The sequence below is a fragment of the Schistocerca cancellata genome, chromosome 5, assembly GCF_023864275.1.
Source record: "Schistocerca cancellata isolate TAMUIC-IGC-003103 chromosome 5, iqSchCanc2.1, whole genome shotgun sequence".
Lineage (NCBI taxonomy): Eukaryota > Metazoa > Arthropoda > Insecta > Orthoptera > Acrididae > Schistocerca > Schistocerca cancellata.
Window position 1 is genome coordinate 313822496 of NC_064630.1, and position 16814 is coordinate 313839309.

A 16814-nucleotide genomic window follows, 5' to 3' on the forward strand; every position below is an offset into this window, starting at 1 on the left:
CCTCACGCCCCACGTGTTGAGCAATTCGGCGGTACGTCCACCCGGCCTCCCGCATGCCCACTATACGCCCTCGCTCAAAGTCCGTCAACTGCACATACGGTTCACGTCCACGCTGTCGCGGCATGCTACCAGTGTTAAAGACTGCGACGGAGCTCCGTATGCCACGGCAAACTGGCTGACACTGACGGCGGCGGTGCACAAATGCTGCGCAGCTAGCGCCATTTGATGGCCAACACCGCGGTTCCTGGTGTGTCCGCTGTGCCGTGCGTGTGATCATTGCTTGTACAGCCCTCTCGCAGTGTCCGGAGCAAGTATGGTGGGTCTGACACACCGGTGTCAATGTGTTCTTTTTTCCATTTCCAGGAGTGTATACTAGAATCCTCCCCTCCCTCCAAATTTCCTGTTTCATTTGTAGATGGTACTCGGGAAGAAAGACTTAATACAATCATATGCAAGTAATTTTCTAATTTTACTGTTGTAAAGTATCATGTCCAAGGATATAAACCAAAGGAAGTCCTGTTGCTCCATGACTGCTATTGGAATGTGATTTTGTCTAAAATAAATGTGCATTCACAGCACATCAATTGCTTATCTTTGATGTAATGTAGTTTCTCCAAAATTTCAGCCGGTTAAATAGTTCTGCCACTTACAAACTTGTGAGATTATTCACCTTACAGTGTCTTTAAATATAAGTCTTCAGACTATGGTACCTTGAAATCTAAAAGCGAGATCAGAAAGTTTACTTACACCGTAACATCTTCGTCCAATCTGCTTCACGCCCTGCATCATACTTAACAGTAGCTGACTGTATTATTTTTTCTTGAGGTAAAATTCTACCTTCTACATCAACTAAAGTCCTTCCTAGCTTCATGTTCCATTCAGTCAGACTGCTAACAACCTAAACAAAATAAAAATATTAAAAAATTAAAGTGATATACTAAGTTGCCAATTGTTTATGTGCAAAAGTAACCATACAGAGTGGCTGGTTAAATTTACTGATATCTGGAGTTAATGAAGTGCTGCATTAATTTTCTTCATCCTTCGTGTTGCCAACAATATTTTAAATCATATTACGCAACTTGTCGCTTAACTTCAAATTTTGTTATACCTAATTATAATTATGCTAAATACATCAGCAAATACTACAGTAGAAACAATAAACAAAATTGGTGTAATGTTTATGGCAATTAACAAATTACTGTTATGTCTGAAAGATAAATCATGGGACATTAAGCCAAATGGAACTGCTGATCTATTCTTATGGTTTGCACAATGTGCTGTCACTCAGAAAATACATTGCTATTAGTAGTGTAACCCAAACCACCATTACTGTTCTTGGAATGGAATTTGCTGAAGTCCGTACATACCAGTCCAAGAAAACAGCATGTTTAACCGACGTCATAACTGTGTGGAGGTTTACACATTCAAAAATCAGGAGTGGATTTAGATATTTGGACCACATAAAAGTAGATGTTAAATTGTGTGTGTGTGTGTGTTTAGCTGCTTATGTGTAGGTTAACGTGCAGCAGAAATCTACAGCCAAACAATGCTGAAAGTTTGTCAAAAAAATGTGTTGATTTCATCTCAACACCAGACATTTGACAACATCCACATTTGCTGCTGGTATTGAAAGTTTCTGTTCCACAAAATTATGAACAGATTTGCATCCCTTCAGAATATCTGCACTATAATGTGCGCTCGTCCAGACCATGCTGGCTACTGAAATGGGGTCAACGACTGAACAAAGGCAAACCACGTGCCGCTGCCCTTCCCCACCACAGCCCCAGCAGTAATCAATGCAAACTACTTAGTTGGTTCTGCCGCACCCTGTATAATAAGGAGCCCAAAATTACTATTCGAGTTGCACTTTCATGCTGTAGCTTGTGTCTTCTACACATCTAGCAAGCAAGGTCAGCAGATGAGCAGTCCCCTATCCAATTAAACTGTCAGTGCAGTTCACAAATCAAGAGATTCCACATTGAGAGCTCTTTGGTGAGCGAATAGAACTTTATCACATTATTTCACATCATAGACGATGTGGGTGTGTAAATGACCTTTCAAAATGGCAGGGAATCAACAACTTTAAGTTCAGCAGCAGAATAGGAAATTCAAAATGACAATGATGTAACAGATGCCAGTGAAAACACAAGTGAAGAGAGCAAACTAAACTCACTGACACTGTGCAAGTGTTCTCAAATTTATTTCAAAGCCACGGCTTTGCACTACCAGCTGTGAGTGCATTATTTTTTATGGATCTGTTTCAATTAGCAATGAACTGTATCAACAGTTTTCAATTATGCACCAAGAAATGACTTTAGTAGAAGTCTAAGATGTTGCCTATGAAAATGAAACCGATACTCTTCCAAATTTTGTTGGAAGTAGCAATATCATCAAAACTTGCAAGTGCATCAACATAATCACCTGTGAAATAAGGACAAGAAGATTTCGCATATGAGCCTGTATAAAAGAGATGTAAAGCTTTAGAGCAAGTACTATTCAATGTCAAAATAACTACAGATATAACGGCAAAACAACATCTTAATCGGACTCTAAAACACTGCAGACCAAGGCCAGCTTAAATGTTAACAACAAAGGACATATCGAGGAGGTGGGAAGCAGACATCCGAAATGGAAGAGATGGAGTTGACAACTTACAAGCTATCTATAAATGGACATTAGACAGATTTGTTGAAGCCATAGAATTTGCGGAGTGTGTACCAACAATAACTCTTTAGTACTGGGCAATAGCAAGTATGCAGTATAAATCAGAGGAAAGTGATTTTCACTTCACTTCATAGCATCACCACAGGCAAAGGGGTTCAAATCTAGATACAATACACCAACATCGTGTCACGTAAGACATTTCCAAGAAAGAAGTGGCATTAATTGAAAAGGCATTTGAAACTGCTGAGCTATTTCAATGGCACACCAAAGCCGCGACTGCAACTTATGACCAAGTTTGTTGTAGTTGGTAGCGTAAATAAAGTTACAGGCGTGCACAGAACCAAATGGAAAATTCAGTCCACAGGTCTCAAGAAATTTAAGCTCTCCAGAGGGAATTGGAAACAATTTGTCATATGCTCATAATCAGGAAAGTTGTTGTCCCAACCATATAAATCATATTTCAATTACACTGTGAAACCTTACGTGCAGCAAAACAAATTTTTCCTGATACTTCATTCCTGCTGCCATCTAACTTGCATGACACGCTACGATAGGACTTTCGGAGATTATCCTCACCGCCCTGCAATGTGAAAGTGATGCCACCAAACCTTACCTCCCTTTGTCAACTGTTTGACATTTACTTTTTTTAGATAGATAAAGAATTTCATCAGGCAACTTCAAAATCATGTGCCATCAGAGCAGAGCAGAGCAGATAATTACAAGATAGGCAGAATGCTATCAAAATTGATGAGTTGGTCCATAATGAATTGTCTGTGCCTCTCTTTCAAGATGTGCTTTCATAAGCCTGGTACGCACATAATTTGATACCCGATAGATCTGTTTTTAGGCAACACTTATCAGATGTTTTCCACAAAAAATTTACTGGAAAATATGCCAGTGCAGTGCAATTTTGTTTGTATACTGTGGATGGTGCAAGAAATATTTATGTTTTGCCTGTTTCAATGCTAAGTTTCACCCAGCGGACTGTGATACCTTTCACAAACAAGACAATCAGTTAGGATTACACAATAATATACCTTATGTTTATTTTTGCACTAAGTGTCACAATGAAAATAACTGAAAATACCTTATGTATAAATATCTGATTATTAACTATGCCTCACCATTTTTACTTAAAAAATGGCACACGATTATTACCGGAGTGTTATTACACTACTAGACCCATAAAAAAAAAACAAAAGGAGAATGAGAAGTCATGACCAAGAATCGAACACACACCAGTAGTGTGGTAGCCATATGCCTGAACTGCTCTGCCATAGACCTCACTCTGCTGGACATGTAGAATGACAGGTATCCAGGCAACAGCATGACAAAAATGTTTACAGCTTTGAAATCATTAATGCTTTTGCGGGCCTATTTTTTGTATTAACTCAGCGAAGTTTTTTTTTGCTGTCATTTAAGAATCGAGAGGAGGAGGAGATTAGTGTTTAACGTCCCGTCGACAACGAGGTCATTAGAGACGGAGCGCAAGCTCGGGTTAGGGAAGGACGGGGAAGGAAATCGGCCGTGCCCTTTCAAAGGAACCATCCCGGCATTTGCCTGAAAGGATTTAGGAAAATCACGGAAAACCTAAATCAGGATGGCCGGAGACGGGATTGAACCGTCGTCCTCCCGAATGCGAGTCCAGTGTGCTAACCACTGTAAGAATCGAGACTAACTGACTATATTGTCATGAATATAATAGAGGGAAACATTCCACATGGGAAAAATATATCTAAAAAGAAAGATGATGAAACTTACCAAACAAAAGCGCTGGCAGGTCGATAGACACACAAACAAACACAAACATACACACAAAATTCTAGCTTTCGCAACCAACGGTTGCCTCGTCAGGAAAGAGGGAAGGAGAGGGAAAGACAAAAGGATGTGGGTTTTAAGGCAGAGGGTAAGGAGTCATTCCAATCCCAGGAGCGGAAAGACTTACCTTAGGGGGAAAAAAGGACAGGTATACACTCGCACACACACACACATATCCATCCACATATACACAGACACAAGCAGACTATATTGTCACGTAGAAGAAGGTGTAATTAGATGAATGACAAACACTAACTTGACTTAACGAAGGTTTATTCAACACTTGCACACAAGAGTGCAGAGCGAACTGCCTCCGGCCAAAACACATATGGTATATAAACAGTTAAAGAACGTTCCAGTACAATGATTCTTGATATTTGTGGATACTTCTAGAATGTCCTCTAACTGAATATAGAAATTAAAATTTTACAGTTCAAGTGAGTTTTGAACACTCTAGCCTCCTATCATAACTGCTACACCACAGTGATGATGCTACTCAGCTTCTTCTGCGATATTGCTCCCTCCTTAAGAGAACAGTGTCTCAGTGTTACGTCCTCCTAGCCCGGGAACGAGTCAGCTGTCCTGCATACTCCAACTCTTGATGACCGATGTTCGCACTGGCAGTGATCTTCTTAGAATTTCCTTTGCTGCTACGCTCTTCATCACCTTTCTGCTTGTTGCCTGTTGCTGGAGCTTCAAATTTACCCTGGGTTGCAGAATCCTTACACGGCTTCATTCAAAGGACGTGGACCTTATCTCTGATCTTTCATCGTCTTGTGTCAGGGTTGAAATCTTCAACTTAACAAATAACATTAGACAACTGTTTTACAACCTTGTAAGGTCCAAAGTAGCGCCTGAGGAGCATCTCAGAGAGACCAACCTTCCAAAAAGGAGTGAAGATCCAGACGAGGTCACCAGGCTGGTAGACAACGGGGCGGTGAATCACGTCATACCTTTAGCATCGTTTTCTTGAGCCTGCAGCATGCGGAGTCGAGCTAACACACAGTGTCCATCATTGTAGTCGCCTCAAGCCCATGCACTAGGAAAAATGGCGTAAATCCTGTGGTGTCTTGTTCGGCGGTGTTGTAGGCAAACATCACGAAACATAGCACCTCATCCCAGTTGCTCTGCTCAACATTGACGAACATTGATAGCATATCGGCCAAGGTCTTATTAACGCGTTCAGTAAGCCTGTTAGTTTGCGGATGGTAGGCAGTCGTCATGTGATTAGTAACGTTGCACCGACAGTTTCTCTCTGTCACAAGATTCAATTGAGGAACTTTCCCTCGATCCGTAATTAATAACCTTCGGGCACCGTGTTTTAATATAATGTCTTCCACGATGAATTTGGCTACCTCGAACGCTTCAGCTGTTTTCACGGCTTTTGTAATGGCATAGCATGTCAGATAATCAGTGCAAACAATAATCCATCTATTGCCACTACCAGACGTTGGAAATCATACAAGGAGGACAATCCTAATACACTGGGAAGGCGTTTCGGCTGGTGGAATTGATAAGAGTCCGCCAGGTGGTTTCTGAGGAACTGCCTTTCTCCTCGGGCACACTCGACAGTGCGACACACAGTGATGGACACTCCTAAATAAACCTGGCCAGAAAAATCTCTTGCAGATTCTATCGTATGTCTTAATAAATCCTAATGTCCGGCCTCAGGTGTCTCATGGAATTTCTGTAGAACATCTAAACGTATGTGTTTAAGAATCACTGGTAGCCACCTCTTTCCAAACAGATCGAAGTTTTTCTTGCAAAGTAATCCATTAACTACCTTAAACTGTCCTTTCACATCCTCTGACCGATTTAAGGTAAGCATAATTTGAGATGTCTTGGCGTCGTCCCCCTGCTAAGCATAGAGATCCTGGAGTGCAGTGAGACAGTCACCTTCTTCGTCAAAGTCTTGATGGTCTTGCACAGAGTTTCTTGAGAGACAGTCGGCATCTTGGTGTTTTCTTCCACTTTTGTACACTATGGTAATGTCATACTCATGAAGACGTAGTGCCCACCTGGCGAGTCATCCTGTTGAATCCTGAACACCTGTCAACCAACAAAGTGAATGATGGTTTGTGAAAACTGTGAATGGCCTTCCATAGAGATGCTGTCGAAATCTGCACATGGCCCAGACCACATCAAGACATTCTCTTTCTGTAGTTGAGTAGTTTCTCTCGGCTTTTGTAAGCGTCTTGGAAGCATAGCTATAACCTTCTGTTTTCCATCCAAAATTTGCACCAGAACAGCACTGATCCCATACCCACTGGCATCTGTGTGTAGTTCTGTAAGTGTTCTCTCATCATACAGACCAAGTACAGGGTCAGCCGTCAGAGCTTTTCGCAGCACATCTAAAGAATCTTGTTGAGCACCACCCGAGATAAATTTAGCATCAGATCTCACCTTTTCTGGGTCTGGCCGCACACCTTCATTTGGCACAAGGTGTCTAAGTATTTTGATTTCTTTTGCTCCAAAGAGACACTTTCTTGGATTAAGTTTCAGTCCGCCTTGTTGACGACACTTAAGAACAGCCCTCAGTCTTCTTATATGTTCATCAAATTTCTCTGAGAACACTATAATGTCATCTAAATTACAAAGACACATTGTCCACTTCAGCTGACTTAGAAGATTATCCATCATCCGTTCAAAAGTTCCTTGTGCATTACACAAACCAAACAGCATTACCTTAAACTCAAACAGGCCCTCAGGAGTAAAGAATACAGTTCTCACGATCAGCCTCATCTACTTCAATTTACCAGTATCCCGAGTACATGTCCATGGTTGAGAAAAACTTAGCACCCTTCAGAAAATCTAGTGTATCATCAATTCATGGAAGAGGGTAAATGTCCTTTTTAGTTATCTTATTTAGCTTCCTGTAATCAACACAAAAGCACCAACTGCCATCCTTCTTCCCGACTAGAACCACTGGTGACGACCATGGGCTCTGTGAAGGCTGAATGATTTCCTTCATCATCTCTACCTCGTTGCAAATTATTCGACGTTCCGTTGCTTACACATGGTATGCTCTCTGGCTCATTGGTTGATGGTCTCCAATGCTAAGATGGTGCTTCACTGTCAATTTGTCTAATTTGCTCTTCACCTGTGGATTGAAGCATTCAGAGAACTCTTGAAGAATGGCAAGCAGATGCTTCTGTTGTTGCTTAGTGAAATCTGGTGATAGTCGAGCTAGAAGATCTTGTCTCTTAGTGGTAGCCCCAATTTCGCCCACAGAGTCGACATGGGATGTTTCTATGATGCTCACCTGTTTGGCAATTAACGGCTCTACGTTTACTACACACATGCTTCTTGGAAGGCTCTGTGGTTCTCGGCGACAGTTAACTACCCACAATTCACGTAATCCATTCTTAAATGAGACGACAGAGGCTGGGATGACCAAGCTATTCTTCAGTGATATGCTTCTCTTACATTGCACTACAAGATCCATGTGTTGATGCATGGCAAGATAGATGACAGTTACCTTTCTAGTGCTGACTGCAGGAATGACCGCTTCTCCAGTACACAGTCTCCACACTCGGATGAGCATTTTCCTGTCTACAATATCTCATTTCGTCTAGCATAATCTTCAAGTGATCGCACTCTATAATTGCCTGAGATGCTTTCAAAAAGTCCCATCCAAGAATGACGTCAGGACCACACTCTAGCAAGAAGATGAATTCTCAGGACTCTGTATGGCCACTTATACTCACACAAATGACACATCTTACTGTAGGTTTTACATATTTCCCATTAGCCACCTTCAGCAGAGATGTTTTGTTGTCTATTAATGCAGTTCTCTGCAACTGGCAATGGTACTTCTCCGAAATGACTGAATATGATGCCCCAGAGTCTGCAAGAGCTTGGTCAGCCATCCATAAGGATATCGATGTGGTTGCCTATCATTTTTTTAGTGATCAATGGCGGAGGATTTTTCTCTTCGGTGGCCTCACTTCCAAGGACGGTCGCACCCTTTAGTTTTCCAGGTTACGGCGGCTAGGTGATTGGCTGGAGCTTCTAAACGGCGATGAGGACCTTGATCGGTGTGTTGGGGAGCATCCTCTCCAGCGGCTAGCTTGCGGCATTGGTGCCCTACATCATCCTGCACCCACATCATCTTTTTCATCTTCATCGTCCCGGAGTTGACGTCGGCTAAGATCGGTCTGCTGTCTCCTGGAGCAGGCGTCGTCAAATATCCGCCGCCTTTCTCGACAATAGCGCACCACATGTCCCGGTCGTTCACAGTGGAAACATACTGGTTGGTTATCCTGGTTTCTCCAGACGTCAGTCTTCCTTGGTGCCCAAAGAAGGTTCCTCATGCGGCTTTGTAGGAATGTGACTCCACCTGGGTCTCGACTTTTTCACAGTTTTAAAGGAAAATGAAGAACGAGAGATTGGGTTCAATGTCTGTTCCACTTCCTCCCTTACGACCTCTTGAAGCATCTCTGTTTTTTGCTCGTCGTGCAATCCAAGTGCCTTCTGAACTTCCTCTCTCACTATCTGACGAAGAACACTTACGAAATCAGTTCCTTCTTCCATCACAGACACCGATACGACATTTTGAAGCAGTTCAAACTTCTAGCATGTAGTTATTTTTTGATGCAGTGTCTCGATATACTGGCACCATTTTACGAAGTCGTCTGCTGTCAGAACCTCCTTCAGCAGTAGGGCTTGATATATGTCCTCAGCAACACCCTTCATGAGATGTGCACCCTTATCTTCCTCCTCCATTCTAGCATCCACTATTTTACACAGCTCCAAGACTGTCTTGAATGTAGGATGCTATATTTTCTCCTGGACACTATGCCCTGCACTTTATCTTCAGCCTTGCACTTCTGTCGTCGTGTGTCGCCAAAATACTTGTGCAGTTCTGCCTGTAATACTTCCCAGCTTGTTAACTTCTCCTCCTTGTTTTCATACCATTGCTTGGCAGTGCCCTCCAAGTAGAAAAATACATTAGCCAAACACACGGTGTCATCCCATTTGTTAAATTTGGCTACACACTCATATGCCTTCAGCCACTTGTTTGGATCTTGGCCATCGGAAGAATGGCTCATGTGGTGGCACACAATTGGTGTCATCGTAACGTCTTTTTCTGTCTCCGATAGATTGCGATCTGTTGAATATGGCTCGAACTCTGGTTTCTCGCTACGCAAATGGCAGCTCTGTCGTGGCCTGATGGGAGCCACTGTGTCATCAATGTGTGCTATCACAAGTTCCACTACCCAGCGTCTCCACCAGAATAACGTCACGTAGAAGTAGGTTTAATTAGATGAATGGCGAACACTAACTTCACATAATGAAGGTTTATTCAGCAGTTGCAGATACATGAGCGCGAAGTGAACTGCCTCCGGCCAGAACACATATGGTATATACACAGTTACAGAACATTCCAGAACAATGATTCTTGACATTTGTGGATACTTCCAGAATGTCCTCGAACCGAATATAGAAATTAAAATTTTACAGTTCAGTTGAGTTTTGAACTCACAACCCTCCATTCAACAGTGTAGTATAATAACCACTACACCACAGTGACTGTGCTACTCAGCTACTTCTGCGGCAGTATTTATTGTTTGATAATTTCATTTTTGTGATTTAGGACCAAAAAACTTTGCACTTTTATGAGGTATTAAAACTATGGTGGCAAATGGATTTCCGACTTCCATTTTGTGAGCTGTTATGTGTTGTCATACATGTACAAAATAATGAACAGTTTTCAGTTTTTTTTTATTTTTTTATTTAAAATAAATATTTTACTCATATTTAAGTTACTTACTACAAAGTGAAAACAATTCTGCAATCCTGAAAATTTTGTCACACAATATAATTATGCGCTGATACAGGTCACTATGGATATTGCAGAAGCGAAGCGATGTGTTCCAACAACAGTTGTAGCAGATTTAATACACCTGGTGCAGTGTACTACCACACGACGTCAGGCATAGACAGAGGTGGTAAGACATATTCCAAAGAGCTTTGGGATACTCCTAAGTTGGTGGTAAGTATAATTCCCAAGGACCATAAATGACAGATTAATTTTGTGTTAAATGTACTTCCCAAGCCCCTTCCAGAAACTACTTTGATGGTAACCGTACATACCAAGAACCATTAAACACTATCGTTTGGTGGGATATATACTTCTCACAGTCCTGAATGCTATATTTCACAACAAACAAACTACAGCTGGTGCAGCTGACTGCCACTAGAAGCCAGGAGTGTACAGAAGTGGTAAAATACATTCCTTTAAATTCTATAAAGAAGCAGATTTAGTGGGAAATATATCCCCCACGGCCCGTGAAAGGTTTAACTCAGGACACCATATTTCTACAGTATTAATAAAAAAAATGGTTGTTTTTAGAGGATCTTTCAATATGTAGCAATGAAAATACTGTTTTTCGTTATCAAACATGACCTCGAACTTTTTATTTCCTCTAAAAATATCGATTGTCTAGCAAAAAGCTCAAAGATTTCTCTTTATTTTCAATATAGAATGTCACTGCAAAACTTTATCAAAATCTGTGACCCGCATGTCAGATCCTCCCCCGTGAGAATTTTTATCTCCATGTTTACTCTATGACATTTTTATAATTTTCGTGGCAACAGGCTGATCGATCTGTAGGCCAGCTCAAGGGCTGACTGGCTGAGAGAAACAAAGCAAGCATTCGGCATGTCGACTTTGCAAACCTAACATGGTATATTTCGTCTATCAAGTCTTTTCGGGTTTGCTGCTGGATCCTAAAATCAACTCAATTCAATATTTCGCAGCTCCAACTGTTCACCACCTTCAGGATACTGCTGCTGCTGCCACTGGGTCCCGCCAAGAACTGATGCCAAGGCTGCAAATTGACGTCCTATATGGGCCTCCATACCAAACATGGCACCTGTGCCGCTCACCACAGTTGCTGGCCTCCAATACGTAGCAGGTGACACCGCCATAAATAGAACACCTGCAGCGAAGACATATCGCACTCAGACTATTTTCCAATACTCTGACAGGTTGCACCAAAGAAGATTTTGTGTTGATGCAGGATAGTACAGGGTTCCCCGTCCTGCTAACAGGAAACGGCATTGTCTGTATTAATCAAATGATCTGCAGACCTAATTTTTCAATTGCCTCTTCATAGACACTGTTCCAAAAACCAGAAGTGTTAGCAACTATCACAGTTTTGTCCAATTTCATCCCGTGTCACTCATTTAAGCAATGTTCTGCTACTGCTGATTTTTCTGGCCATTGCAGCCTCGTATGACAGCAATGTTCCACACACCTGTCCTGAACCTGTGAATCTAGTGGCCAATGTAAGCCTTCCCACACTGACACGGAATTTTATATATGCCAGGCTTCCTAAGCCCCAAACCATCTTTCACAGACCTGATTAGTGACCTAATCTTGGAAGGTGGATGGAACACACAATGTTGAAACTCCTTCAAATTCTTCCAGTCTTAAACAATATGCCCCCTGCATACAGAATAAAGGCCAGCGATCTATGCTCCTCTTCATGCACCACCGGGGATGGTCCAAACTCCACTCAGAGTATCCATTTTCCTAAAAAACAGCCATCAAATGTGCAAGGTTTAGGGTTAAACTGTCCACGTTGGAAGCAGCACATGCTCTGTGTACCAAAGTCCAAAGAACGCCACTGCATTCGTGTGATGGATGAAAACACTTAGCATGCACATACTGATCAGTGTGCATTGGCTTTCAGTGAACACTATATCCCAGAATACCATATGGTTTATTGTAAACCGTGACGTCCAAGAATGGAAGCATACCATCACTTTCAAACTCCACAGTAAATTTAATGCTGGGATGAAGACAGTTCAAGTGGTTCAAAAATCTGTGGAGAGTAGGAAGTCCATATGGCCAGGCGAAAAAGCTATCATCTACATACCTCCAGAAGCATGTTGGTTGCAAAGTCGAAGTCCTCAAGTGCCATATCCTTGAAGTCCTCCATAAATAAATTGAATCAAAATATTGAATAGAGTTGATTTTAGGATCCAGTAGCAAACCCGAAAAGACTTTCAGGACTTATTACATTGACTTCCTCAGCAAAAAATATTAATAAAAGCCAAACTTCTTTAACAAATCGACAAAAATAACTTCATTATTCTGCAAGGCAATTAATGCTCGACTGTCAGAAAGGTGAAAATAAAATAAAATCTGAAACTAATAACATATTTTAGCCTTACATAATTAAGTGAATGTGTTTTAATTCACTTGATAGCTCCCAGCCACAGAAATCCATTTTGTTTTCATTTGACGTGAAAACAGTAAACAAATAGGAAACAGCACAATCACTAAATTTAAACGTGGGTCATGTGGAGACTACCCACTTTCGCACTGAAACTCAGACTGCTCTGTGCGTCAGCCCCGGATCGACGATACTTTGGGTAATACTAGATAGGGGCGCCCCCCTCCCTCGAGCGTTTGATACAGGACGTCTAAATTTTTAAAAAATCTAATTTTCAAAAATATGTTGATTTTGTAGTGCACATCTTTCTGAACAGTCTGATACATAAAACGTGTGTTCGAGGGAACATAAGACATGATATTTGGTCTTTAGTGTGCCAAAGTGCAGTGCCACACCTTTTTACACAGCATTCTTCCAACGCACATCACTGTATTTCGCTCTGTGGAATTGAAACGTGTATGTGTATATTTTGTAATGGATGCCATCAAACTATATTCACAACAGTGGAAATTAAAATGTCCTGTCGTGCCCCTCCTGCTCCCAGTCTAGGCTGACATCCTGCCCTCTTTCTTTAAAAGAAAAAGAAAACTCGCAATGAATACTGGATGGAATTATTTGTAATCGGGAGAACAATAACTCTTCATGAAATTTGCACTTTTTATTGCCTATTAGCTAATGACTTGCTATTTAAGAGACAAGGAAGACAGTACACATTTCTTCAATCCCTAGCACCTAGCATTTCTTTCTCTCTAATCTTGCACCAGCTTTTCATGGTCTGCTTTCCTTTCGGCAGAAGAGTCTTATCACCTCTTAAAAATTCCTCAAATGTTTTGCTAAATGAAAAACCGAAATGTCATTGTCTAATACTGAAAAAGCTATTAGTACAAATAGTACCCATGGCTGGTGTGGTTTCTCAATCTGATTACGTCTATTTTGTCATTGTCTGCTACATAAAACAAAATATGCCTTTCTAATATTGCAGCAATTTTAACACACACCAAATAAACAAGACTGTTTTGGCACTAATGGTCATTTTTATACCACCAGATTCATAATTTGCAAATTACCAATATAAAATGCCTATTAAGCCTACTACAAGCAAAAGGCTTTATGTTAGGAAATAGTTTCACATTTCATTCATATGCTCCAGTTTCTCTAGTACGAGATCGAAAAGTAATAGTACGAAATTTTATTTAAATTTGGAATCGTCATTTTCTTCCATAATTTTTGTACGATATCCCCGTTCTTCTCCTTCCTCGTTCTAACAAGCTATCTCGTCATCAGTAATTCTGAAACTATTCCTGCCATTGTCAAAACTTACTTGCCGGTTAACTTCATTAATCTTGCCAGAATCACCAGTTTGGTTATCCCAGGATTATTCGCCAGTTAGGTGCTGTTACATGTTTGTGCAACGCATTTTCCGTGCTGCTTCCAGAGTAGAACTTAAGCGGCTGCTAGGCGGGCACTGAAAAACTCGCCCTTATTAGTGTAGCGATCTGGCCAAAAATTTTCTGTCAAAATTTCATTTTCTTGGACACACCAAGAAGATAATACATAATCTTTCTGATCTATTATTCCTGTTAGTCATTTATTTTCACTCTGGTAGTCAGAATCTATGGATTTCGCTAGTAATTTTAGTAACGCTGGCATCGCAAACCCAATCAACTACATAAAACATCCATTTGCTTTACTCCGCTTGTATAGCCCCGTCCCCTTTTGTCTGCAGGAAAGTATATTTGTAGATGTGATGAGGATTCCCCTGACAGAGCTATCACATACACTACGCACTATTCAAAAATCAAATTATGATTCATTCAGAAACCAACTTAGCATGCATTCAAAAATGCTCAGAAACCAACAGGGACGTGTTTCAAAATCATATGAATAATTGATAGACCAATGTGCGCTGGATGCTTGGCATCCGAGTCAGATACCTCGGTTTTTTACATTTATTACAGACATAACTATCTGTTTCTCTTAAACAGCAGGGGCGACCACTTACGTACTTGACATGCAAGCAGATTATGCACCATATTTAACAAAAATTATCTCATTTTAGAAAACTGACAGAGTTCCAGTTTGTAGAAAATGAAAATGTCAAGCGATTTTAAGATTTTGTTTGCATGTATTCTCCTAACTTCAATAACAAAAAAATTCCCCCTCACATCAAAAATTTGGTAACATTGCAAGAAAACACATTTTTGCAAAATGTCCGTAACCTTCCTAATAATTTGTTGCTGCGCATAAAAGTAAATCTGCAACTCTTCCACAACACACTGATGCCAATTAAGTATTTGTGCACTGAATAGTTTGCCTGTTTGACCAAGTAGAATGAAATGTAACATTACGCATGCATCGTGTGCCGGATACAGCAGACGTAACACCGGAAACCTGCTCGAAAGGAGGGGAGGCAGTGAGGAGGAATAGCCTCATCAGAAACTATGCTTCAAATTTTTTTATACGTACGAAATTGAGAACATTCTCAGACAATGTTCTTTTGCTCTGAGAATCTACTCTGGAGTATATTCTCTTTTTCATTCATATGACCCAATGACATACCATTTAACACAAAGTAGCAACACATATGCAGCAGTTAAAGGGTAAGTGTTTAGCATTCAAAATCTGCTTTCATTTTAGTAAATTTTCTTAACAGACATAATTAATAAACAAATATTACCTCTGGCTCCTTATACAATCTCTCGTTGAACTGAAGCAGCTTCTGTATACGTGCCTGTGGTGCTACTCTTGTGTGCTCTGCAAGAGCACGCATGAGGTGGAAATTTGCACGCATATCATCACTGATCCCCGTCATTTTGCACAACTCTGGTACAAGATATATTAAGTCCGCTTGACCAGCTCTTCTCTCCCGCGGTTTCGATCTTGACACCAACAGAGGCTGGCGGTCTCCACGTATAGTTAGGTCATATTTCTACAGAAGTAGTGAAGGACTGCAGTAAAAACTGTTTTTGTATATTGTCATTAGTTTAACATCACAGTTAAATTACCAGACTTACTTGTTTGAAATAGTCTTTGTACGTAATCTCTTCACCAGTTTTCTTTGCAAACCTGTGTGCAGGGGTCTTGGTAAAATCAACATCATCAATTCTGTATGTTCTATTGTTATAAGGCGTCATAACAATGACTCCAACAATGGCTTTCTTGAAAGCTGCCTACAGACAAAACAAGAATATACTATAGTTCACCTTTATGTAGATCATAAAAAAAAATTTAACCAGTTCACTTTCTTAAAGTTGCTCTAGTTACAGTAACTTACATTTCTATTTTCTTGTTATACAAACCTGGTAATCCCTTTCTTTGTCACATATTTCAGTGTAAATATGGAGAACCGTATCCTGGCGCATAACTTTGAAATTAATTTCTGAATTCATGAGAATACTATTCTCATGCTGTCGGATGGACGTGATATAACCAGGCCAAAGTTCCAATTTATACTCCTTGACACTTATCTAAAAAAAGAAAGAAAGAAAGGATATTGTAACTACTATATCCAGATGATTAAATACTGACCTTACCACATAGTGCTACTTACTCTGGCAGCTGCATCAAAGTAGTTCCGTCCGACTAACTGCAGTTTGAGCGACCCCAAACATTTACGCATTAGAATGTTGAAAAATTGGAGATAATGATAATCTCCTAAGGCTAAGTCACCCACAAACTTGATATGAATTTGTATTTTGGCTCCATCCGATTTTCTCTCTGAAGTCAACTCCAAAACCGCATTCGGCTAAAAAAAAAAAAAAAAAAAAAAAAAAAAAAAAAAAAAAAAAAAAAAAAAAAAAAAAAAAAAATAGACACACATTAGGAAAATAATTCTTCTGATGTAACAGTTGTGAGTCTACGTGTCAAAGAGTATTAGAAAGATAACCTGAAGCACAGTTTCTTCAGTTGGGAAAACAGAAGGGAGGGTGTAAGAGTGGAGAAATCAGGAATGTTGATGCAAAGAAAGTGACAAAAATGGACTCTAGGAGGAAGGCAGGGAAGAGAAGGGAACTTATTTCTGACTAAGCAGGAGCAGTATGTGGGCCCAAACAGAGAAGGAAGGAATGTGTCACCAACATATTTAGCAAGTTTTCTCCATTTAATCCTAAGCGGACAGAAAACAGCAATATTAAGGCAATAAAACAT

The 16814-nt window shown here is 40.5% G+C and overlaps 1 protein-coding gene across 2 annotated transcripts in view; it reads right to left on the reverse strand.

Annotated features, from left to right (window-relative positions):
• The window catches only part of LOC126188855 (piwi-like protein Siwi), a 167476-nt gene that overhangs the window by 90346 nt on the left and 60316 nt on the right, over window positions 1–16814 (reverse strand). For both annotated transcript variants that reach the window (XM_049930498.1, XM_049930496.1), the window contains exons 6-10: window positions 16219–16413; window positions 15968–16135; window positions 15683–15838; window positions 15346–15597; window positions 748–898 (exon numbers count right to left, since the gene is read on the reverse strand). In XM_049930498.1, coding sequence (XP_049786455.1) covers window positions 748–898; window positions 15346–15597; window positions 15683–15838; window positions 15968–16135; window positions 16219–16413 — 922 coding nt within the window. The remainder of the gene's footprint in view (window positions 1–747; window positions 899–15345; window positions 15598–15682; window positions 15839–15967; window positions 16136–16218; window positions 16414–16814) is intronic.